This window comes from Salmo trutta, chromosome 30, assembly GCF_901001165.1.
Source record: "Salmo trutta chromosome 30, fSalTru1.1, whole genome shotgun sequence".
In the NCBI taxonomy this organism is placed as follows: Eukaryota; Metazoa; Chordata; class Actinopteri; order Salmoniformes; family Salmonidae; genus Salmo; species Salmo trutta.
This window is the reverse complement of record NC_042986.1, coordinates 8,141,332-8,168,144: the sequence shown is the minus strand read 5'-3', so window position 1 is coordinate 8,168,144 and position 26,813 is coordinate 8,141,332. Positions and strand designations below refer to the sequence as shown.

Here is a 26,813-nt window from a genome sequence, read left to right as displayed (position 1 = left end):
TTGTTGTTGTTAGATATTTTAATAGCAATTCTGTATACAACTTGGAAGCAGCAGCTTGTCAGGCTTTCATCCCAATGGGTACAGAGAGTAGAGTAGTGTTTATACACATCAGATGGTTTTACATAATACTGAAAACTCATGTTAGCTCCCAAAGCTAACGCCTTTAGCTCAGTGGGCTAACACGATCTTGCGTCACACACTCACAATCCGGTTTTAATAACCAGTTCTTCTCACTCCGAATGTGGAATGGGTAGAACTGATCATCTTTGTTATACTATGTGTACAGTTCACAATGTAAGTAGAAGAGACGTATGGAATATGCTCTATAATTCAATGTACCAAGTGTTAGTGCGCCGATACTGCGCCCAATTTCCCGATAGCGATGGAATGTGGGTTTACGAGTGTTTTAGAGACGCATCTTTCCTAGAACTGCTGAAGATGCAACATACGTTTCCCAAAACACCCCACGCAGAGAAAACGTTCGCTGTCTTGTCTTCGAGGCATGTGTCGATACTGATAGGATCGAAAGAAATTCAACGCTGGTCTCGGATCATAATGCTGACGACGGATCAGCTCCTAGACAGATATTATCAACTACGGCTGCAAATATCGAGGCGTCTTATTCTAATGCTTAGCCTAGAATAATGCACTAAATCAAGATTTGGCACATCATTGAGCACGTTAGGCTACACATCATTAACTACATTGAGACAAATTACAGACAGTACCCTACAGTAGCAAAATATAACTCAATTGAAATAGCCTACTTTGTATCAATATTTTAATGGTGTCATCTGGTTTTAATTTGAAGAATATTTTTTATACCTCGCTTGTTTGTATCAATTGCAAAGACAATTGCAACTTTATATATCGGTAGTGTTTTTTACGTTATCTGCGGCTAAACCATGTGATTCTATGTTTAGCGGAGATCTTCTGTGTATAAAGTTACACTGGAGGCCAAAAAAGCGTCTAACTCCGCACTTAGCTTTCTATGGGTGGTCTGAGGCATGCCATAGATTACGAGCGTTTTCACGTGCAACGTTAAGAACGACGGTTTTGGGAAACAGCTTGAAGATTTTACGATGCTCCCACTAATGTTTTAACGATCAATTTAGACTTAAGATGATTTTGGGAAGTCGGGCCCTGTACATTTTCTGATATCCTTACTTGTGCGCGCTCTGAAATGAAAACACACAGGAGGGGGTTACTGGTCACTTGGTCATGATGATTGCTTCAACACACAACTCTCTCATCACACACCCATAAAACACTTCATTGTAAAACCACATGCTCACCCACTCAGTCCAGTATTTTGTGTTTGTTGCCATTTCAGTGTGTGTGTACTGTATGTGTGTGTATTTTGTGTGTGTGTTTGTATTCCACTCCTCTCCTTCTGTCCTCCGCTAGCCTCATGGTGTGATGGTTATAGAAGGTCAACCATCTGTGCTTAAACAGATGGGTTTACTTTGAATGCTGTCTTCATTTTATTTTGTTATCAGTTTATGTCCTTCCTTGTTTGGTATTTTTATAACTGAAATCAATAAACAATTGATAATTAAAAAATAATACTATAACAGTAAAGCAGTTCGGTCCTAGATTATGAACAGCGGGGATCATGCTGTACTTTGAACTTTTATTTTGAAACAGCAGGGGCTATTATTTTTTTAAACAGCTAGCTAGGGGATGTTACTGGGAACTATCCAAGTGGTCTTAAACTGAACTGCCCACTGGATTAGAGGGGGGTTAAATGTAGCGAAGTTGAGAACTTTGGAAAACTGTGATGGCTCCCGGAGCGAATTTCTTGGCTCTAGCTCAGTGTGCTAACCTGGTCTTGATTCAAAACACTCACGACCTTGGTCCCACTCAGGATGCTGAATGCATGGGTAGGACTGATTTATTTTGGTTAAACTGTATGTCCAACTCACTATGTTAGTAGACGGTACATATGGCATATGCTGTATATTTTTCAATGCAACCTTGTGCACGTATTCTGTACATGTTGTAATATTCATATGTTCACACACACAAGGGGTCAATAAACATACTTGGTCATGATTGGCTTAGTAACACTCAACACACCCATGAAACACTCCTTCATTTCAAAAACCACACACTCAGTCTATGTCCTTTCATCCTTTCAGCGTGTGTGTGTTGGTGGGGGTGGGGGGGTTATCATGAAGCGGGGGGGTTGATCAGGGTCAGTCGGGGTAAATGAGGAACCCAGAGATGGTGCTGTATTTGTTGCTGTTTCCTCCATGGACCTTCCCCCCGTCCAGCTGTACACACACCTCGTCCCCCACGTCCAGATGCAGGATCACACTGTTGGATGCGTAGTCGTAGTTCTGGTCCGCATCCTGGGCAATGGCACTGGCCTTCACCTGTTACACACACGCGTGCACACACACAGAGGGGAAGACAGTTAGGGGAAGGACAGAACAGACTGAGCAAATGTCATGGCTTGAAATACAGTTAAACCATCAAGGTTATAGCTTTAAAATAGGCAATTGTAACAGTAACTTAATTCATGCATGTGTGTCTAGTGTCCACACGAGTAAACCCAATTAAATGTTTTAACAAACAAGTAATGATCCACTGCCTGCGGGTCAATACAGACTGAGCTCCTTAACAGCATGCAAATGAGAATCTGTCTGACGCTCAGGCCGGGCCTGACACAGCAGATGTGCTCCAAATGGCACCCTATTCCCTGCACACATTTTGACCACAGTTATACTTGCCTTGATCAAACGCCGTGCACTATAAAGGGAATAGGTTGCCATTTGAGACGCAGACAGCCAGTCAATACCATGCATATTGAGCTCTGCTGCTAGCACTAGGCTAGCATCATAAAGCAACAGGGTACCTGTTTCCCAAAAGCATCTTAAGGCTAAGTCCATTGTTAGAACCTTGGTAGGTGCGTCGTAAAATCTCCTAGCTGTTTCCCATAACCACTGTTAATAACGTGGCATGTGAAAACACTCGTAATCTAACGCCTTCCTCAGGCCACTCGTAGAACAGCTAAGTGCGTCGTTATGATGATGGTTTTTTTTGCCCTTCCACTTCACTTTATACACAGAAGATGTCCGCTAAACATAGAATCACATCTCTGTCACCACTGATAACTTCAGAACGAAGTTGACTACAAATACGAAGCTGCCAATGTCTTTCAATTGATACAAACCAGGGACTTATAAAAAATGCTTCAAATTAAAACCGAGATGACTGCATTAAAATACAAATACAGTAGGCTATAGGCCTATTTCAATTATATTGAAATACATTTAATGTTCAATCAAATGTGTTCTATTTTGCTACTTGTAGGCTACTGACTGTGGGCTAATTATATGTCATGATGTTTGGCCTAACATGTGCGCAATGATGTGCCAGATCTTTATTCAGTGCATTACTATAGGGTAAGGATTAGAATCAGGCCCCCAGTGTCTGGTCTGGAGCGTGAAGTCACGAGCTCTGCTGGTCGCCGACTGTGTAGCAACCTAGGAGTGCCAAAAGCCCTGGTCTGCCCAAGAAAGCCTATGTAAATTATGATCGCCAGAACAGCCAAACAAAAACATTTTGGAAGGCCGTTTTGGGTTCTAAAACCTGTTTATTATGATCAAGGTCGATCCCCACAGTCAATTATTTTAAAGTTTGCTATAAATTGAGATATTTAATTAAATAGTGATCCAGAGCGTTGGGCCAGTAACCGAAAGGTTGCTGGATCGAATCCCCGAGTTGACAAGGTGAAAATCTGTCGTTCTGCCCCTGTGCAAGGCAGTTAACCCACTGTTCACCGTGTGCCCGAAGACGTGGATGTCGATTAAGGCAGCCCCCCCGCACGTCCCTCATTCAGAGGAGTTGGGTTAAATGCGGCAGACACATTTCAGTTGAAGGCATTCAGTTGTACAACTGACTAGGTAACCCCCTTTCCCTTTCCATTCTGACTTCTACATTGTCGTCACACAGGACCACGTGCTGACACAGACCAATCATGGAACGACAGGCTACGTGGAGGCTCTCGCCCTCATGCACGCTCTTCGCAAGTGCACCTAAAGGGGTGTGGTGTGCTCATAAATTTACTCTCTCAGGCAGGAAGAAAATGACTACTTACGGCCACTTTCACCATGATCCTTAGCGATTTTTTGGTGCCATTCAGCCCCATTCAGAAATATGGCGCCCTTCAAATTCAAATACTTCTGGTTTCATGCGCCATCGGGAGTTTTCCATAGTGTAATGACTTGTCAGTCCTGAGACCCCCCCCCCCCCTCCTGGCACTGTTCGCCACTTTTATAATGGTCGTAAATACCTTCTCTTGCCAAGCAGTATGGAGGGAGAGAGCTCAGTAGAACAAAGTACCTTCTTCCGCCAAAACTCCTACCTCCCCTAAATTTGAGAATTAAGCAACATTTCTATTTTTGAGAACATGGAAATGGTCAGTGGAGACTAAAAGAACCCTCATGTCGAATTCGTTTTGATGTTTTGACATCATGAAAGACGGTAGAACCACATAACTGTATCTGTTTGTCTACACTTCATTTTATACAACATCTGAATGTTGTATAAAATGAATGATTAAGTATCAGAATCATTTTGAAAAGATATAAATGTGATTTTAGTCTTCTAAATGAGAAAATGGTTTGTCATGTAAAGTTTATCAAGTCAGTAACCACTCCCATGTGAGCACAGAGATTATGCAAAATGGAATGCCCTTTTCCCCCAAGTGTTTAAAAGGACGCGCTGAAGAATTTAAATAAAGACCAGGTACGTGCAGCACCAGCTGAATACGTTACAAATTGTTCAGAAATCTACCACTCAATAGACCATGCAGACTAAGGCGTAAAACTATAACGCTACCAAAGGAAAAGACCAGAGAACGTGAGGACGCTGGTCCCCACGTTGAAATGGTTACCACTCTACAGACCAAGTAGACTGACGTGTAAGCCGAATGTTGCAAAATGGTTATAAACTCTGAAACTATCGATCACTACAGAAGAAGCAAATCCTAGACGTCACAATATCAGTCTGCAGATGGAAACGTACGTAGCCTAGGACGATAACACCGACAACCTCTGAAGCATTCTAACGAGATCAACTTTAAGAACTATTGTACAGGGTACGTCGAAGTATCCAATCTTACCACCACCATGACCAGGAGCTCTACCTAAGGACATGGTGATCTCTGGTGGCTGAACCAGAGTCGTACACCCAACATCTCCGTGACCAAAGGATTTGGACAATCAAAGACAGCTCAATCGTAAATACATAAATTGCATTCTCTTTTTCCGAATGAGCGGCTATTAGATTAAAGATTTGGTATTTTCGTGAGCGTAGCTTCCCAATGTCTCATAGAGTAACTCCTTTGTCTCCCTTCCTTCCCCCCTCCTCTCTCTGAATTCACCACCTTGTTATAACCAAAATGTCCTGTTTTGTTAGTCTTCTAGAGACTATTTACTGTATAATGTTAGTGTGTATTTGTGTATTCTGTAATTGTTTAATTAGTTTGTAAATAAATAATTGAGCCAATTTGTGTATCGCTGATTCATCAATAAAGTAGGGTTCGTGCAGACTACAAGAATGACTGTTGAGGTACATTGATACACTGATACATTAATAAGTGACTGTAATCGATAAGATATGAAATTATCTGAAGAGAGTTCAATTCGGGAAAAAGTAACTCTTTAAACAACATTTTCCCGTGGTGCCCCGACTTCTTAGTTAATGAATGTTTACATGATTAGTTTAATCACATAATAATAATTACACCTAGAGAACTGATTTGTTATAACAGTCTTCACATTAATGAAAAGTCACGTCACGACAATAGGAATCCGTGGATGACGTCAGCGCTATCACTATCTACTGCTTTTAATGTCTATGGTTAGAATAAGCCTCCTCAATATTTGCAGCCATAGGTTAGAATATCTTTCTAGGAGCTGATCCGTTGTCAGAATTGTGGAACAATCTAACGTTAAGGTAAGATTTGAATGGAGAAAGCTGATCTGAGGGCAGCATTGCCTTTCTTTCGTCCTATCAGTATCAACACATTCCTCAAGGACTTGCGAACGTTCCCTCTGCATGGTGTTTTGGGAAACGTATGTTACATCTTCAGCCATTGTAGGAAAGATGCATCATTAAAACACTTGTAAGCCTAAGTTCCATCGTTATGGGAAAATCGTACCCAAGTCAATATCTGGTGGTAGAAGATACTGTTGCTGTTTCTTGATCTGACTGCCTGACTGGATGACTTCCAACCCCTTAGACCCCATTGTCTTCTTCATCTATTCTACACTAGCCAATCAGCCTTCTGCTTCATTACACATGCCTGAGCGCCCCATACACAGCTACAGCAGCTCTTTGATGACCAATAACAGTGTGTGCGTGGGGGGGGGGTTAATGGACAATAAAGTACATATTATCTTATATTTACCAGTCTTAAAAAAAAGACAGGAGTGAGTATATAAGATTTATATCTCAACTCTGTAGTCATATGTCTGTCTGGCATCAGTGGCCTAACTGTCCTTGGATCTATCAGTCTCCATGTCCAGGCAGCCACGGCACTGAGCACAGACCACTCAATCTCTGTCAGCTCTCCAGACAACCGACGCACATCTCCAAGACACCGCACCACACGACAGGCTCAGAATATGATCTGCAGCTCAACTAACATGACTCTCAATTCCACCACTTTACTGTGTCATTGGTAACACTTGACTTAAGGCTGAAAGGTATAATAATGCTTTATCGGCCCGTATGAGCCCTTATGTCCTTCTTCACAACAAGCTGCATTATGATATCTATATGCTAAACTTAGGAAAGAAGGTGCTATCTAGAACCTTAAAGGGTTCTTTGGCTGTCCCCATAGGAGAACCCTTTGAATAACCCTTTTTGGTTGCAGGTAGAACCCTTTTGGGTTCCATGTAGAACACTTTCTAAGGTTCTACAAGGAACACAAAATGGTTCTCTATGGGAACAGCTGAAGAACCCTTTTGCAACCCTTTTTTCTAAGAGTGTACATACCTGGCTAATCATTAGTAAGTAAGCCTTGTCTGAGCCAGAATGGCCCATAGGGCCTTACCCCCAATCCATCTCCTTAATGCTGAGGGCCAAGAAGAGAGGCATCGGGTCCCATTTTTAGAGTCTTTATTATGACTCAACCGGGGATTGAAGCCCAAACCTTCCAATCTCAGGGCAGACACTAACAAGAGAACACTGGCCCCACGTTCTGTATAAATCATACTCAATTTAAATTTACCAGATGCTCTCATCAAGAGCAACTTACAAGAGCAATTAGGGTTAAGTGCCTTGCTCAAGGGCACGATGAACATATTTTTCACCTAGTCAGCTTGGGGATTCAAACCAGCAACCTTTCAGTTACTGGCCCAACACTCTTAACTGCTAGGCTACCGGCAGATCATGCCGGCTTGTTTGTACGTTTTTTGTTGTTGCACCATCTATGCTCAGTGGGCAGTCAGAGGGATAGAATAAAGGAACGATAGTCCTACAGTGAGCCAGGGGAATGGAGGACGAAAGAAAAAGAACATGACAGAGACGCACCACTTAGAAGAAACATGACAGTAAAAGGATGGCAAAAGAAGACACGTTGGTTGACAGAGAGAGAGAGAGAGAGAAATCAGGGAATGAGAGGAGAGGAATATAGATGTGTGGGCTGAGGGACGAGGCAATAGGGAGATGGGTGGTGTGAGGGCCAGACTGAGATCACACCACAAGACAGATGTATAGACAAGACATGCAACATGTCATGATGGCCAGACAAGTGAACAAAGCATTAGAGAGAGAAAAAGAGAATGGGTTTAGACCAGGGCTCTCCAACCCTGTTCCTGGAGAGCTATCGTCCTGCAGGTTTTTGATCCAACCTTAGTCTAGCGCATCTGATTCTAATAATTAGCTCGTTGATAAACTGAATCAGGTTAGTTACAACTGGGGTTGGAGTGAAAACCTGCAGGAGTGTAGCTGTCCAGGAACAGGGTTGGAGACCCCTGGTCTAGACAATGTCGATGTCTGTTTGAGTTACGTGAAATCAGTATACTAATTAATTAATCATGTGACGTTATTGCTCCAGGGGGTATTTCCCATGTTAACTCCACCTGTACGTGTCTGTGTTAGTGGCATTTTTCCTCATTGCTGTTAGGGGACATTACATGTGGTTGGAACTCAAGGTGACATAGTGACAGCAGTTTTTCCCCTGCCTTTGCCATCAAAAGTACTAGAGATTTGGTATTTAACGTTCTACCACGTTTGCAATGGTCTTGTCTATACTAATGTAGCTATGCTTAATAATATGTCATGCTACACTTCTTAAACGCAACATCTCTCCTAACCTTTCATTAACTTTGTGGTGGGGCTATCGTTAATCTATTAATTTATAGTCCCACGCTGACGATCTGTACATTATCTGGAAATAATGGGCAAAGTGGTAGGGACCTCAATACAATGTGCAATATGGACATACTGCCTTCATTCCCTCTGATTGAAGCTATCCCTGGGTCTTTTCAATCTTTAATCCCGTAATCTTTTAATAGATCACCTGAAAGGTCAAGTGATTTCATACGGCCGTGTTAAAATGTCAGGCCCCTGGCCCATTCTGTAATGACCAGCACCTGTATTAACTCCAAGTGACATGGATTGCTTCCCAAATGGCATCTTATTCCCTACATAGTGCATTACTTTTGACCAAAGCCCTAATGGACTCTGGTCAAAAGAAGTGGACTAAATGGGGAATAGGATGCCATTTGGGGCACAAGCATGGATATGGTAGAGCTGCTGAAATATAATATAATTAGCCTTCAGAGTACTATAACGAAGGAAGCTCTGGCTCTGCCTATGTACGGTGCCTGACACTTTGAAGAAGTGACGTAACCTGTATTTGAGACTTCAAGGCAACCAATTAAAGAGTTCCTGATTAGGTCATATAAATCTCTCACAATAGAGATGTTTTGATCCTTCACGCCAGAGTAATTAGTAATCAGGTATGTACACAGTAAAGGCCTGTTCACCCCGCTACCATCCAGAAGGCGGAGACAGTAAAGGTGCATCAAAACTGAGAGCGAGAGACTGATAAACAGCTTTTATCTCCAGGCCATCAGACTGTTAAACAGTCACCACTAGCCGGGCCTCTACCCAGCCCAGTACCCTGCCCTGAACCGTAGACACTGCTGCCCTATGGAAATAGAATCATTGAACACTGGTCAGTTTAATAATGTTTACATATTGTTTTACCCACTTTAAATTTAAACTAAGTACACAAAAAATTAGGAACACCTGTTCTTTCCATGACATAGACTGATGAGGTGAATCCAGGTGAAAGCTATGATCCCTTATTGATATCACTGTGAAATCTACTTTAATCAGTGTAGATGAAGGGGAGGAGACAGGTTAAAGAGGGGTCTGTAAGCCTTGAGGCTGTTCTGAGGCCAAAAGGGATAGCAACTCAATATGAGGAAAATGTTCCTAATGTTTTGTATACTCAATGTATATATTGTATTCTAGTCATGGCTCATCCTATATATGTCACGACTTCCGCTCCTCTCCTTGTTCGGGCGGCGGTCGACGGTCGACGTCACCGGCTTTCTAGCCATCGCCGCTCCGCTTTTCATTGTTCCATTTGTTTTGTCTTGTTCCCTGCACACCTGGTTTACATTCCCTAATCCCACTGCATGTATTTATTCCTCTGTTCCCCCCATGTCTTTGTGTGAAATTGTTTTGTTACGTGTTTAGTGTGATGCACCAGACTGGGTATCGTATTTTGACCCGTTGTATGTATTTGTCATACATTTGTATATTTGTGAGTGTTTTCGCGCTTATTTACTTTTACCTGAGGCTGGAGGATTTTGGACGCAGTTGCGTCTGTCTTTTGTGCTTCTGCCTAATAAAGTGCGCCTGATCACAACTCACTGCCCTCCTGCACCTGACTTCGTACCAGTAGCGCACAACCTTGACAATATAACTACTGCTGTACACACCTTTTCTATTTATATACAGTCCATACTGTCTATACACATCATTATATATATAAACTGTATATACAGTGCATTCGAAAAGTATTCAGACCCCTTGACTTTTTCCACATTTTGTTACATTACAGCCTTATTTTAAAATGGATTAAATAAAATAAAAACACAAAATACCCCATAATGACATTTTTGCACACTTGAAATACTTTATTAACATAAGTATTCAGAGCCTTTGCTATGAGTTTGAGATTGACTGAGTTTTTTGGTAATGGGGTTGCTCCCTATGCACCTGCCAATGTTAATCTATTGAATATATTAGCAACCAGACAGGAAACAGTGCTAAAGTTTTTTCCCATTGATAACCTGAATGACAATGAACCTGACTCTCGCCCTGAGGACATGAAAAAGGAAAATACATATTTTAAGAGGAAAAGCACATATACCACCCAAAATAAATCCCTCTCTTGAAACATATTGCCGCCTTGTTGAGAAAGATGTACATAATCTCCTGGCTAAGAAAAAATAATGCAAGGTATTCCACAATATGTCCAAAGCAGAGAAATAATATATTATGGAACTCTTACGGAACTGAAAAATCATTATAAAACCTGCCGATAAAGGAGGTGCAATAGACAACTTAGTGATGATGAATTTTACAAAAGACTCCCAAAGGACCCTACTAATCAATTCAAGTCTCTGAACCATTATAAATTGTCAAAAATGTGGAATGAAGGGGAAATTACAAAGATGAAAGTTGAAAGTTGACTGCCCAACCACACCTGTCATATACGCTCTACCCAAAATTCACAAGAGCATGACACCACCTACACCAGGCAGGCCTATTGTGAGAAGTAATGTATCTCTGACAGAGAATATCTCTACCTTTGTAGACCAGTTTGTGAAACCCTGGGCAATCTCCCTCCCCACGTATACTATAGACTCTATTGATTTTATACATTTTTTTTAAATCAGTGGACCATATACCTGAAAATTATATTCTGTGTTCTTTTGATGTTACCAGTCTATATACTAACATCCCCCATCAGGGTGGCCTAGAGGCCCTCGTGTTCTACATTTACATTTACATTTAAGTCATTTTGCAGACACTCTTATCCAGAGCGACCCCTAATGCTCTACCCAGCACCAATTGCATTGTGGCCTGGGTGAACTTGTACTAACCTCCAACTATTTTCTCTTCAGAGGAGACTTTTTCCTCCACACCAAAGGGACAGTGACAGGGAGCACTATGGCTCCTCATTATGCTAACCTATATCTAGGAATGTTTGAAAAACAGGTGATGTTGAATCCAGACCTTTTGAATCCAGCCCATTTCTCTTCAACATTCTCCTAACTCGGAGATGCTTAGATTACATTTTGGTGATCTATATTAGGCACCCAGGAAGAACTTTTGGAATTCCATGCTTATCTAAACTTTATGAATGAACACCTTCACTTCACCATTAACTATGACTGATCACAAATCAGTCTTCTTGATGTGATGCTTATTAAGGACAAAACTTCACTCTATACAGATCTCTATAGGGGAAAGGGGGATACCTAGTCAGTTGTACAACTGAATGCCTTCAACTGAAATGTGTCTTCCGCATTTAACCCTCTGAAGCAGAGAGGTGCGGAGGGCTGCCTTAATCGACATCCACGTCTTCGGGCGCCCGGGGAACAGTGGGTTAACTGCTTTGCTCAGGTGCAGAACGGCAGATTTTTACCTTGTCTGCTCGGGGATTCAATCCAGCAACATTTTGGTTACTGGCCCAATGCTCTAACCACTAGGAAACCTACGGACAGGAATACCCTCCTTAGAGGTGACAGCTTTCATCCACGTCCACCTATTAAAAGTCTCCCTGTAAGTCAATTCAGTCGTATCAGAAGAATTTGCAGCTCTGTTGCCTCTTATCAGTAACAGACCACAGACCTCACGCAAAGGTTGAAGCAAAGGGGGTACAAAGACAATTGGGTAAAACATGCCAATGATCGTTTTGAAGGACTAACACAGTTGGAAAGTCTTCAACCAAAAGTCAAAGAAAAAGCAGAACATGTCCCATCATGCATTACCCAATTCTCACCATTGGGTAAGGCATTTAAGGACATTATCAGGAAGCACTACATTATTGATACTGACCCACAATTGAAACACATTTTTAAATATCCCCCACGTATGGTTTTTAAAAGACCCCCAAACGTGAGAGATATTGTGGTTAAATCTGATTACCCACCAGAGAAAAGGGAAACTTTTTTGGACAAGGTTCCGGAAGGTAATTACAAATGTGGCCAATGTGCTCAATGCAGCTTTACGTAAAAATGTAACTCATTTACCCACCCCCGCACAGGACAACGATTTAAGATCAAGGGCCTGATTACCACCAATGTTATTTACATGTTGAAATGTCCTTGTGGTCTGTCTTACATAGGGAAAACCCCTAGAAGCCTTAAGACACGGATCGGTGAGCACCGCAGCAATATACGGACAGGTGAGACAAAAAATCTGGTTGCTGTTCATTTAGTACAAGCTGGACATCCTATTAGTTCTCTGAGATACATTGGAATAGAAATGGTCAAGATGTCACGCAGGGGAGGGGATATTGAGAGGAAGCTTCTTCAAAGGGAATCTTTCTGAATCCACAGGCTCAACACACTGTCTCCTCTTGGCCTTAACGAGGAGTTTGACTTGAAACCGTTTTTATAGTTTCAATATGTCTAAATTGTGTTTGTTTTTTATCTAATATAATATTGTATGTGTATGTATATTACTGTAAATATTGATCACGTTCCCCGTGTATGATCATATATTTTCATACATTGAATGTTAATATTGGGAAACTATTGTATACATTTTCTTACCTCCTGTTTTAGGAAGTGATGTCACTGAGTACTGCCCCTATATATAGGACCTTCCACCCCCACCTGGGATATTGATGTCTGATGAAGACCTAAGGGTCGAAACGTTTGTCAAAAATAAAAATCATCTAGGAGCATGAGCTGCAGTGAGCAGCATTTTCCTTTCTGTTTTCCGCAAATTAAATTGATTGGACGTGATTTGGAAAAGCACACACCTGTCTACATAAGGTCACACAGTTGACAGTGCATGTCAGAGCAAAAACCAAGCCATGAGGTTGAAGGAATTGTCCTAAGAGCTCCGAGACAGGATTGTGTCGAGGCACAAATCTGGGGAAGGGTACCAAAACATTTCTGCAGCATTGAAGGTCCCCAAGAACACAGTGGCCTCCATCATTCTTGAATGGAATAAGTTTGGAACCACCAAGATTCTTAATAGAGCTGGCCGCCTGGCCAAACTGAGCAATCGAGGGAGAAGGGCCTTGGTCAGGGAGGTGACCAAGAACCCAATGGTCACTCTGACAGAGCTCCACTGTGGAGATGGGAGAAACTTCCAGAAGGACAACCATCTCTGCAGCACTCCACCAATCAGGCCTTTATGGTAGAGTGGCCAGACGGAAGACACTCCTCAGTAAAAGGCACGTGAAAGCCCGCTTGGCGTTTGCCAAAAGAGTCTCTGGTCTGATGAAACCAAGATTGAACTCTTGAATTCTTGAATTCCAAGCGTCACGTCTGGAGGAAACCTGACCAGTATCCATACGGTTAAGCACGGTGGTGGAAACGTAGATGTTTTTCAGCAGCAAGGACTGGGAGACTAGTAAGGATCGAGGGAAAAATGAACGGAACAACGGAAAAAAGCTATTTAATCAATTTTAGAATAAGGCTGTAACGTAGCAAAATGTGGAAAATGTCAAGAGGTCTGAATACTTTCCGAATGCACTGTATGTACAGTACCAGTCAAAAGTTTGGATACACCTACTCATTCAAGGGTTTTTCTTTTTTTATACTATTTTCTACATTGTAGAATAAAACTATGAAATAACCCATGGAATCATGTAGTAACCAAAAAAGTGTTAAACAAATCAAAATATATTTTCTATTTTAGATTCTTCAAAGTAGCCACCCTTTGCCTTGATGACAGCTTTGCACACTCTTGGCATTCTCTCAACCAGCATCATGAGGTAGTCACCTGGAATGCATTTAAATATACAGGTGTGCTTTGTTGAAAGTTAATTTGTGTAATTTCTTTCCTTTTTAATGCGTTTGAGCCAATCAGTTGTGTGGTGATAAGGTAGGGGTGGTATACAGAAGATAGCCCTATTTAGTAAAATACCAAGTCCATATTATGGCAAGAACAGCTCAAACAAGCAAAGACAAATGACAATCCATCATTATTTTAAGACATGAAGGTCAGTCAATCCGGAAAAGTCAAGAACTTTGAAAGTATCTTCAAATGCAGTCGCAAAAACCATCAAGCGTTCTGATTAAACTGACTCCCATGATTAAACTGGCTCCCACTTTTCAGAGGAGACTGTGCGAATCAGGCCTTCATGATTGAATTACTGCAAAGAAACCACTTCTAAAGGACACCAATAAGAAGAAGAGACTTGCTTGGGCCAAGAAACACGAGCAATGGATATTAGACCGGTGGAAATCTGTCCTTTGGTCTGATGAATCCAAATTTCAGATTTTTGGTTCCAACCGCCGTGTCTTTTTGAGACGCAGAGTAGGTGAATGGATGTATGGTTCCCACCGTGAAGCATGGAGGAGGAGGTGTGATGGTGTGAGGGTGCTTTGCTGATGACACTGTCAGTGATTTATTTCGAATTCAAGGCACACTTAACCAGCATGGCTACCACAGAATTCTGCAGAGATACGCCATTCCATCTGGTTTGCGTCAACTATCATTTGTTTTTCAACAGGACAATGACCCAACACACCTCCAGGCTGTGTAAGGGCTATTTCACCAAGAAGGAGAGTGATGAAGCGCTGCATCAGATGACCTGGCCTCCACAATCACCCCACCTCAACCCAATTGAGCTGGTTTGGGATGACTTTGACTGCAGAGTGAAGGAAAAGCAGCCAACAAGTGCTCAGCATATGTGGGAACTCCTTCAAGACTGATGGAAAAGTATTCCAGGTGACTCCCTCATGAAGTTGGTTGAAAGAATGCCAAGAGTGTGCAAAGCTGTCATCAAGGCAAAGGGTGGCTACTTTATCTAATCTTGTTTAACACTTTTTTGCTTACTACATGACGTGTTATTTCATAGTATTGATGTCTTCACTATTATTCTACAATGTAGAAAATAATGAAAAGAAAGAAAAACACTTGAATGATTAGGTGTGTCCAAACGTTTGACTGGAACTGTATATATATATATACAAAAATATATATGGGGGATTGGAAATGATGCAGAAAATTACATTGATGGAAGCTACAATCTATCTGCAATATTAAAGCTGATCTACCCCTAAAAAATTATAATAAAAAGAAACATCTCAAGGAGGATCAATGGAAACAGGATGCACCTGAGCTCAATTTCGAGTCCCATAGCAAACGGTCTGAAAACTTACGTAAATAAGGTATTTTTGTTTTGAATTTTTTGTACATTTGGAAAAATGTCTCAACTTGTTTTTGCTTCGTCATTATGGGGTATTGTATTATGGGGTATAGGTTGATGAGGAAAACAATTCATTGAATCCGTTTTAGAATAAGGCTGTAACATAAAAAAAATTGGAAAAAGGGAAAGGGTCTGAATACTTTCCGAATGCACATTTATCTGCAAATCTGTGTACGCAGCCAATAAACTTTGATTTGATTTTAATTACAGTGAGGGAAAAAAGTATTTGATCCCCTGCTGATTTTGTACATTTGACCACTTACAAAGAAATTATCAGTCTATAATTTTAATGGTAGGTTTATTTGAACAGTGAGAGACAGAATAACAACAAAAAATCCAGAAAAAAACACATAAAAAATGTTATAAATTGATTTGCATTTTAATGAGGGAAATAAATATTTGACCCCTCTGCAAAACATGACTTAGTACTTGGTGGCAAAACCCTTGTTGGCAATCACAGAGGTCAGACGTTTCTTGTAGTTGGCCACCAGGTATGCACACATCTCAGGAGGGATTTTGTCCCACTCCTCTTTGCAGATCTTCTCCAAGTCATTAAGGTTTCGAGGCTGACGTTTGGCAACTCGAACCTTCATCTCCCTCCACAGATTTTCTATGGGATTAAGGTCTGGAGACTGGCTAGGCCACTCCAGGACCTTAATGTGCTTCTTCTTGAGCCACTCCTTTGTTGCCTTGGCCGTGTGTTTTGGGTCATTGTCATGCTGAAATACCCATCCACAACCCATTTTCAATGCCCTGGCTGAGGGAAGGAGGTTCTCACCCAAGATTTGACGGTACATGGTCCCGTCCATCATCCCTTTGAAGTTGTCCTGTCCCCTTAGCAGAAAAACACCCCCAAAGCATAATGTTTCCATCTCCATGTTTGACGGTGGAGATGGTGTTCTTGAGGTCATAGGCAGCATTCCTCGTCCTCCAAACACTGCGAGTTGAGTTGATGCCAAAGAGCTCCATTTTGGTCTCATCTGACCACAACACTTTCACCCAGTTGTCCTCTGAATCATTCAGATGTTCATTGGCAAACTTCAGACGGCATGTATATGTGGTTTCTTGAGCAGGGGGACCTTGCGGGCGCTGCAGGATTTCAGTCTTTCACGGCATAGTGTGTGTTACCAATTGTTTTCTTAGTGACTATGGTCCCAGCTGCTTTGAGATCATTGACAAGATCCTCCCATGTAGTTCTGGGCTGATTCCTCACCGTTCTCATGATCATTGCAACTCCACGAGGTGAGATCTTGCATGGAGCCCCAGGCCGATGGAGATTGACAGTTCTTTTGTGTTTCTTCCATTTGCGAATAATCGCACCAACTGTTGTCACCTTCTCACCAAGCTGCTTGGCGATGGTCTTGTAGCCCATTCCAGCCTTGTGTAGGTCTACAATCCTGTCCCTGATATCCTTGGAGAGCTCTTTGATCTTGGCCATGGTGGAGAGTTTGGAATCTGATTGATTGATTGCTTCTGTGGACAGGTGTCTTTTATACAGGTAACAAGCTGAGATTAGGAGCACTCCCTTTAAGAGTGTGCTCCTAATCTCAGCTCGTTACCTGTATAAAAGACACCTGGGAGCCAGAAATCTTTCTGATTGAGAGGGGGTCAAATACTTATTTCCCTCATTAAAATGCAAATCAATTTATAACATTTTTGACATGCGTTTTTCAGGATTTTTTTGTTGTTATACTGTCTCTCACTCTTCAAATAAACCTACCATTAAAATTATAGACTGATCATTTCTTTGTCAGTGGGCAAACGTACAAAATCAGCAGGGGATCAAATACTTTTTCCCTCACTGTACATATACAGACCTTGTAGTCTAGACTGTTATTGTATAAGACTGTTTATGTAAAACGCCAAAAACAAACTTTGAGAAGAAGAGAAACCTTGACATATGTTATCAAAATGTACAATTTAGCCCAAAGTATAATATCTTGTAAATGAGATCTTTTGCATTTCACAGTAATGCCACTGACATAGTAAACTGTATTTATAAGAAGGTAGCCCATTAGATGTTGTTAGCACTCACCCTCATTCATGTAAAATGCCAACAAAACTCTAGAAAACAATGCAATGCTAAAGGAGCTCATTTCCCTGTAAAACCCAACCAAGAGTCCTCTTGAGGCAGAAAAAACCTTTTCAATAAATCTTCTATTTCTACTGCTTTCTCCTCAACCCTCTCTCGCTCTCTGCCTGCCTGTCTTGTCTTGCCATGTGCAGCAGAGAGAGAGAGAGAGAGTCCCCTCTCTTAAGAGCTACTTTTCTATTGGCTTCGCTCTAATAGGTCAGTATATCACAGCCAATGAATCCTGTCAGTTTTATTACCATTGGACCAAGGCACTACAGATAAAAACAAGGCTTTGTATACCCTCACATCTCCCTGCTGGTCTCACAGAATAGCTGTGCTTGATCAGTTTGTTACCCTAGCCACCCCAGCCCCCCTTCACCACCACCCTCCTCCTCTCATCCCTCTGGTCCTTCAGGTTTTGTGTTTCTCCTTTCGTCTACCCTTGTCTGACTCTTTCTACACACATGTTCACACATCCCAGGTTGTATATGAAATGACAGTGCAGCTGCCCCCTCCCTACCTCCCTCCTTTCCAGGACCGTTTACCAGAGACTCTGTGTTGAAAGGGCCAGGCTCAGCCAGACACAGAAAGAGAGACAGCTCCAGGCTGGCCCCAGGGTCCCCCTTGCTCCTCGCAGCCCCAGGATCAGCTCCCCCTCTCCTGGCCATCTCTCTCTCTCTCTCTATCTCTATTTCACCATTACCAGCAAAAAATAGCAGACCTACGTAAATCCTTTCACATATTAGAGCAATATTTCTACCATAAAAGCCCCTGCACCCAAATATTATGCTTTATACGTGCATAATAAATTATGTTAAAAAATCGTACAAAATAATAGACTTATACTGTTGAATGCTCCTTCGTTGAATAATTGGGGAAATCAAAAGTGGCCACATGCCAGCGTTTTTAACTTGAGCCTCACTCCGACTATATGCCTGAGGGAAAAAAGCACCCCATCACAGTTTGCTCAAAGGGTGACATATGCTGGGTGTCAATGGGAAGTCACAGCAACACAGCATCACTGTCATCAGCAACATGAGATGCTAATGTAATATTGGCTTGTCACTACGGACGTCTAGCAGAGTGACAAGCTAACCTTTACAGATGACAATCACCGGTTGTTGTTATTTAAATGATCTACGAGAAAACACATCGCTAAGCGCAAATATATGTAGCCTATATTACTTTTGTCTATATCATTACCTTGGTCAAAATGGTTATGTTATGATAACACAAGATATTACCACTCCAGGGGAGTGGATGAATCAATTCATTCATCTGATGGGTTTTTAAACTGTTAACCACCACATATAGAACCACTACTAACAGCCACATACAGTCGCTGACTCTTTAACATGTCTAAGATCTAATAAAGTTATGCCATAGCTCCACAGACACACACACACACACACACACACTTACTTAATCAATCTGCCTTAGAGTGGACACTGCACAGACACACAGGGCTTAGCTGCACCTCTAGCTGGCTGGCTGGCTATAGACACGCTTCATGTCCTGTGTGGACTCCGTGACCTGCGTCTCATTTAGAAACAACTACCATACGGACACTGACCAGAGCATGGAAAATAACACGAGGCATTGATCTATGTCTGGAAACAGAATGTAGCTATGTAAATGGTGAGTAAGAAGTAGTTCCAATGTAGCACCACAAATGAGAGAAGCTTGGTGGGGGGGGGTTCACATAGATTTTCAGGATGGAACGCATTTTCTCCAAGTTTATATTTTTACTTGATTCATTTAATTATTAGTCAGACCAACTCAATGCCCTTGTGGCTATGAATAAGTCATTTCCACTATTTTATATTTTGTGTTTATAACCCTTTAAAGCCACAGCTATAGACAGACACTGTGGGACGTGTCCCAAATGTCACCTTATTCCCTATAGGACACTACTTGAGCCCTATAGAACACTACTTGAGCACTATAGGCTGCAGTCAAAAGTACATTATAGAGATAACAGGCTGCCATTTGGGGGACAAAGTTGCAATACTGCGGCAATGGAAGAAGAGGTCCTTTGACTCTAAAGTCAGGAGGAATACAGCATGTTGGACACAGCGGCCATTTTGTAGATACTGTACCATCACTGACAAGGATATAGCCTCAGGCATAGAGCTCTTCTGCCTCAGGTGTTCAAAATGTAATGCGCCGTTTGGATGGTACGAAGAGTTAACATCAGGTAAATGAAAGATAAGACTTGGACATCAGACAGCATACGGAGTTCAACAGGACACTACTTTATTCTTGGTCAGGCAACGACCCTCTCAATCAGTTTTACGTGACAGAGAGGAATATATAGACACAGGTCAGGCATTACTAATCAATGATCATCAACTCGATCATTTGAACTCTTACAAGAATAAGACCATGCATCAAAACAGTAGTGATTCATTTACACCACACTTCTATCTAGATACATCTAATCTCTCGCGTGGACAGATGCACGTACCATAACTGGTATCGTAGCATCTGTCAATAGACTGTGGGAGGCATCGACTAACAAGGAACATTGTCCTGGTGCGCTGGTTTTTCGTCACTGATCATTTGGACAAATCATGATTTCGCAGGTACTTGCATCTTTCCAATCTCGGAAGAGGAGGGGACATTTGGCCCATAGACTTGCCCGCAACTTGCGGAGAGAGAGAAGGGTGTCCCTCTTCTTTAACACTGTCAGTGCTTAATTACAAGTCTTCTCCATCAAATACATTGCTTATCATATCATGCCCCATGTTACATAATCTACTGCTAGCCTAAAGGTTTCTCCGCTCCCTGGGTGGGGAGACCTTCTTCCTGTTATCAGTTTCACAGTAGTCACAAGTTGTCTGCTGTCTGTTAACAGTTTCTCTTTTCCTTGAATGTCTTGCTTACATTGCTAAATCCTTAAGCTTAAACTTTTCCTACACACACACACAGTACCTTCATCTTATAATCACTTGGTTATACATTTTCAGGGTGAAATAATTTAGTCAAACCACTAATCATATAATTTTCATTAGAGGCAACCGCCTTGCTTTCGCCCTTCTTTCTGGTAACTTTTATAACACATCTCCCCCACAAGACTTGAGCATCAGACGCAACTAGGCAAGATTTTAGTTCTGGGTTTCCGAGATTAAGTAAGAGAAATACATATTTCGAAAAACTGTTTTGGGAATTGACTAGACTGCAGTCGAGGTAACTCGAAAAATCATCTTCTTATACTTCGAGTGGAACATAAACACTGATATTGTGCTGGAGATAATGAATAAGAGGGTAAAAAATGGTGAAGTGTCCCTTTTTTAAACCGATTTCTAATATGAGATCTGATCTCTATATAAACTGTTAAAATAAATGGGGTCACCTGATGGTTGTGAGATGGACCTGGGTCTCTGTGACGTTAAATAATTGAATCGAGTGAAACTATAATTTATGGACAATCAATGCACAATGACGAGAGGAGGGAGAGGGGGGTAAGAGTGGAGGAGAGGGGGTAGAGGGAGGAGGGTGTAGAGGGTGGTAGAGGCAGGAGAGAGGCATACGGGGGTAGAGCGGAGGCAGAAGTGGGCGGTGGGGGTGGTGTTTCAGGGGATCTAATCTAGGAGTTATGAATGATTTAACAGGGTGATGAGATGACTAGAATGACAATATATCTGATATCGCTAACTGGTAGCCAAATACATTCAATCAGGCTTTGGACACATTTAAAGGACTGAATGCCACACTGCTAAAATAAAGAGTGTGGTGACTGTCTGATTTATTAAGATGAAAACATAGCAGTGTTAAAGTCCTCAAATTAAATCCCTGTGATTTATCCCACACCTCATATTTTCCTCTCCAATTTTTTGTTCTTCTTCCCACCATCAGGCCCTCTATCTTTAATTAGTACCAGGGGAACGAGAGAACAGGGAACGAGGGATGAGTGGATGAGTGGCCTGTCAGTTTCACTTTCATTATTTATTTATCTATCTGACGTGTAAAGCTGACTCGTCCGCGTTGTGACAGCCGGTGTCCCAAATGGCACCCTATTCCCTTTATAGTGCACTACTTTTGATCGGGGCAGGGCCCAAAGGGCTCTGGTCAAAAGTAATGCACTATGTAGGGAATAGGGTGCCATTTGGTACACACACTGAAGGACAGACATTTCTCCAGTGCTCCTTAGCGCTTACATTTAGGAAATATTTAAGTCCTGGAGTATAATACCAAATGGCACCCTATTCCTATGGGCCCTATATAGTGCACTACATAGAGAATAGGGTGCCATTTGGGACACAATCCTGGTGTATGATATCGACTCATTTTACTTTCCTTTGGCGAAGACCGACGGCAGCATACTGCCACTTGTCATTTGGCTACGGCTTATGGGAATACAAATATTAGTAGCTGTGATTTGAAAGTGTAAATGGTGATTTTAAAGCACGACTTCTCTTTAATGAGGGAAAATATTTTATTAGCTATATTTTGCTGCCGTGTTGCTGCGGCCCATAAATACAGGGGAATGTGATGTGAACTGGAAGTGACCGATGTTGTATAGCAAAGGTGAAAGTGAGTCAATTAGTGACTCTGAGGTAATGGTCAGTGGAGATGTGTTGCTCGGACAAACACACATGCACGCACACGCACACTCTCTATCTCTCCTACCTGTCCGTTCTTCTTCAGGTCGGCCCACATGCTGGTCCCGTCTCCACCCCTCATCAGAACATGGTAGGTGAAGTAGTAAATACCAGGTAGAGGACAGGTGAACTTCCCAGTACTAGGCTCATAGTAGTTCCCTACATTGGTCACCACATCATCAAACTTCAACACCTCGCTGCCCTCATGCTGTTTCCTTAGCCCTGCATAGAAGGCAATCTTAGGGCTGTAGGAGGGGACGTAACCATTAGGTCCAGGGCCTGGAGGCCCCTGTGGGCCTGGCTTGCCTGGTTCCCCAGGGGGCCCTGGGTCTCCTGGAGGACCAGAGATCCCAGGGACCCCGCGGTACCCCGTTTTCTTCCGCCCAGGGTAGTCCGGTTGGGGGGACACGGCTGTCAGCTCCTGGCCTGGTTGGGCAGTACTATATGGATCACAGACCATTCTGCAGCTCCCCAGCATCTCATAATGGGTCCCCCCTCCGCCACTTCCTGGGTTAGCTCCTCCACCTTTGGCGGTGTGGACCAATAGGGGGATGGCGATCAGGAGGAGTAGGACCATGGCCACGCCCACGGCGGCTCCGATGACACACTTCCAGCGGCTGAGCCGAGAGGCGGCCAGGGTCAGAAAGTCCTCCTCCCCTTTAGACGGAATGGTGCCGGGTGCCAGGGTGGACTATAGAGAGACAGAATATGAAAGAGTGGAATGAGGGATGGGTGAATGAAAGACTAGAAGGAGTGTATGGAGAGGTTTGGCTGCTGTATGAATGTGGTGCTCTCAGACTAGGACCACAGGCAGCCAATAGAGAGGGTCCGTTGAGACACCATGAGTAGAATGTGGGCGAGAAAAGGAAGATGGCGGACGGAGGGATCAATGACGAAGGGAAGAGAGGAACAACAGGGGACAGCAGGGGATGACGAAGGGAAAGGGGTGGTGAAGGAGCAAGATTCAACTCTTTTAAAATCAGTGTTCAGACAACACTGTGTTGTAGTTGATCTGGACAAAGATCTGGTTTGGATTGTGTTGGATAGGTTATAGAAACCATCATTTATTTCATTAAGCCTCTTTCACCCGTTTATTTTCCCAGTTCTTGTCTTCCAGGGGTCTTCTAGTCTCTGCTTTGATCAAATTCCTTCTCTTTTCTGTGCATCAAACATCAACCAAACCCAGCCCAAGAGTGGGTACAATAGTTAACTTATGACATCAGAACTTATCCAGAGCTCACTTTATCGACATCAGGTGCCAAATTTCAGCTAATTATGTACTGCAGTTGGCAAATGTTTTTTTGTTTAATAAAGAGTCATTCACAGTCTCTTCTTAGATAGAACACTTCTGCTTTACTTAATGTCCCCGTAAGCAGGACTGCATCTCACCTAATAGAGGCGTCTGCACTAAATGTGTCATGGCTGAGAGGGAAAAGACGGGAAGAGAAGGAAAAAGAAAGTCGATGTGTTCAGAGTTCCCTTCCTGTCAGAATCATTTTAGTCCTCTGTGTTTAAAGGATGGTAGTGGTATTATAGGGTGTCCTGGTCTAATTGGAGGGTGCCGAGGGAGAGAAACCAATACAATCTTTATTTTGTGATCCAAGGTATATTCCTCTATTCTAGGACTCACAAAGTCTGTGGAAAGATGAAGGGAAAAAAATACATTCATGTAGTGTTTATATTTCTATTCTTTTATATTATCCCATCCAATTAATATAATTGTCCAAGCTAAAAATCAAACGCTCCTTGAGGTTTGACACTGACTACTCTCATTTAAAACAACTGGTATTTTCTACATGGAGGACACTGTTTAATTTTCGGTCCTCTTTTCAGATTTGATAAAATGCACAAACAAGACAATTATTGAAATCGTTTATGAGGTCTTACTAGGTCAAAATCTTACAAAATCTGACAAAATGTAGTTTTATGTTCATCCCAAGCAATCCCTAAATATTTAATTAACAGCATTTTTTAAAGAAATGCAATTCACTTCCAATTATCAAGTAATGTTATTTGTTATATACTTAATCGAATTATTAGTAGCTTATAGGTAGCCTACAGTATTTCTATTCGTTTGTATCACTGTTCAAAACATGTCTCCATGATAAATCTGGGGAACGGACACATGAAATCAAAAAGCATGCACTGCATCGTATTTTAACTCACTCTCTTGTCTTCCTACTGTAATGAAACTGGAATCAAGAAGATTTCTCCACCAGGCGTCTTTGCATCGAGTCTATCCAGGTACGAATCCTCCCGGTGCGATGAGACTCCGCGAACAACTTCACGTGTCAAATAAATAGCCGAGGGCGCTCGCACTTTTAAGCAGGAGAAGCCCGGGAAGTGAAGAGAAGGAATAAGAAATCACTCCCCACCACCACTTCTACGGTAATTTCCCGTTTCGACTGAGATCAGTGCGGTTACTTATGAAGTCCAACATAGATCTCAATAAATTAGGGAAATAACCAACCCGAAGTTGCTAGAAATGTGGTTTTTTTGTCGCCCTCGTTAGCTTGTCCAAGTTGCTGTTGAGTGTTGAACATTGAGCATCCTTTTGTTTATGAAAACCGAGTTACTTTGAGGGACTGATTTTGTTCTATCTCCAACAAACCGCATTAAAAAGCTCCCACTCCCTCCCTGTGTAGGCAACACCTGTAAGATCTCTCTCTCTCTTTCTCTCTCTCCCCCTCTCCCTCTCTCTCCCCCTCTCCCTCTCTCTCCCCCTCTCCCTCTCTCTATCCTTGTGTTTTTGATTGCAAGCATTTTATTACAAAATATAGCCCTTGGGCTATTATAGGGGAAAATAATGAAATGTATTTTATATGGAAGCCCATTCCCGCCTCCAATTATTATTTTTTATGTCAAAACTATATAAAAATGTCGAGATACTATCTAAAAATGTCAAGATACTAAGTTCAAAGTTTGAGATACTTTTGTATATAGAGTGTATGTGGACACCCCTTCAAATTAGTGGATTCGGCTATTTCAGCCACACCTGTTGCTGACCGGTGTATAAAATCGAGCACACAGCCATGCAATCTCCATAGACAAACATTGGCAGTAGAATGGCCCGTACTGAAGAGCTCAGTGACTTTCAACGTGGCAAAGTCATAGGATGCCACCTTTCCAAGTCAGTTCGTCAAATTTCTGTCCTGCTAGAGCTGCCCCGGTCAACTGTAAGTGCTGTTATTGTGAAGTGGAAATGTCTAGGAGCAACAACGGCTCAGCCGTGAAGTGGTAGGCCACACAAGCTCACAGAACAAGTGAGCTCGTGCTGAAGCATGTAGCGTGCTGAAGCTCGTAGCGCATAAAAATTGGCTAGACGATTCTGTGCTTTCATCTTTGTGGCAACAGTTTGGGGAAAGCCCTTTCCTGTTTCAGCATGATAATAACCCTGTGCACAAAGTGAGGTCCATACAGAAATGGTTTGTCGAGATCAATGTGGATTAACTTGACTGGCCTGCATAGAGCCTTGACCTCAACCTCATCAAACACCTTGGAGATGAATTGGAACGCTGACTGGGAGCCAGACCTAATCGCCCAACATCAGTGCCTGACCTCACTAATGCTCTTGTGGCTGAATGGAAGCAAGTCCCTGCTGCAATGTTCCAACAGTGGACACTAAGTAAAATAAAAACTAGAAAACAACTGCGATGGACAATAGAACTAACCCTGCATAAATCAAGCTCAGCTCTGTTAATTCTTTTATCCAATCACAGTTGTTGTCTTTTTTTTTTTTTTACAATTTGACCTGATTAGAAAAATCTGGCCCCATCATAGCCCATATAAAACCGTTTTACAGCTGCTTTATTACCATGTCCCACCCTACAGCTAGGGTTCCGAGTTTTACCTGGTTATGTTAACCTACCAGATTAGGGAAAACTCTGGGCCCCAGGAAAACACCGCCTCTGAAATCACCACAAAATGTTACAAATTAAGAAACATATCCTATAAGTATAAATTCAATTTGTACTTACGTTACTCAACATTTTTACTAACTATCTTGAAATGTTGAGATAGTATCGACATACAAAAAAAAATGGTGGCGGAGATGGGCTTCCATAGTTTTGAACCATTTTTCTTTTCAAACGGACACAAAATAGATGGGATGAATGGCAATGCTAATGGTTCTATTTCCACCTACCCTGATGAGAGGGGAGGAAGGAACAAACAGCTAAAGGATGTTGTATAAAATACCTATCATTTCCCTGCTTGTTAATGCTTCTCTACACCTACATCACATGTCCTTAACCCACCTGTTGTTACCTGTTGGTAAGACTTCTGTGGCAAAACCATTAAATAGTAGGTACAATCCTGCAAGAAAGAGAGGTAGAAGGAGGAAGAAACAAGGCAAGGATGACTAAGTATAATTATTGTTGTACGTATGGGTGAGGAATGTAGAGAAGACACTAAATGTTCCCTAGACTTTTGTCTGAGTGACACACACACACACACACACACACACACCCACACACGCATACACACACGCACACACACACGCATACACACACACACGCATACACACACACACGCACACACACACGCACACACACACACGCACACGCACACACACACACACACGCCCACACACGCACACACACACGCACACACACACGCACACACACACGCACACACACAGACACACACACACACACGCATGCCTAGACTATTGTCTGTCTGTGTGAGTGAGTCGCTTTCC

The 26,813-nt window shown here is 42.2% G+C and overlaps 1 protein-coding gene across 2 annotated transcripts; it reads right to left on the bottom strand.

Annotated features, from left to right (window-relative positions):
- Positions 1–24,734, bottom strand: LOC115167829 (complement C1q-like protein 4). 2 transcript variants are annotated; one of them, XM_029722494.1, is made up of 3 exons: positions 24,281–24,734; positions 22,143–23,749; positions 1–2,378 (listed from the first exon to the last, which is right to left on the bottom strand). In XM_029722494.1, the coding sequence occupies exons 2-3, from the start codon at positions 22,689–22,691 to the stop codon at positions 2,199–2,201; spliced, it is 729 nt and encodes a 242-aa protein (XP_029578354.1). In that variant the 5' UTR covers positions 22,692–23,749; positions 24,281–24,734; the 3' UTR covers positions 1–2,198. The 2 variants fall into 2 exon arrangements, with proteins under 2 accessions (XP_029578354.1, XP_029578353.1); XM_029722493.1 differs by having other exon boundaries at positions 22,143–22,805.
- Between the last annotated feature and the right edge of the window lie 2,079 nt (positions 24,735–26,813).

What these genes read in the sequence shown, in the direction of transcription:
- LOC115167829 (XM_029722494.1), bottom strand. Translation starts at nt 22,691, where the DNA reads ATGGTCCTACTCCTCCTGATCGCCATCCCCCTATTGGTCCACACCGCC. An exon ending in ACCTGAAGAAGAACGGACAG is followed by an intron (nt 2,379 to 22,142) that starts GTAGGAGAGATA and finishes TGTGTGTAACAG; the next exon opens with GTGAAGGCCAGTGCCATTGC.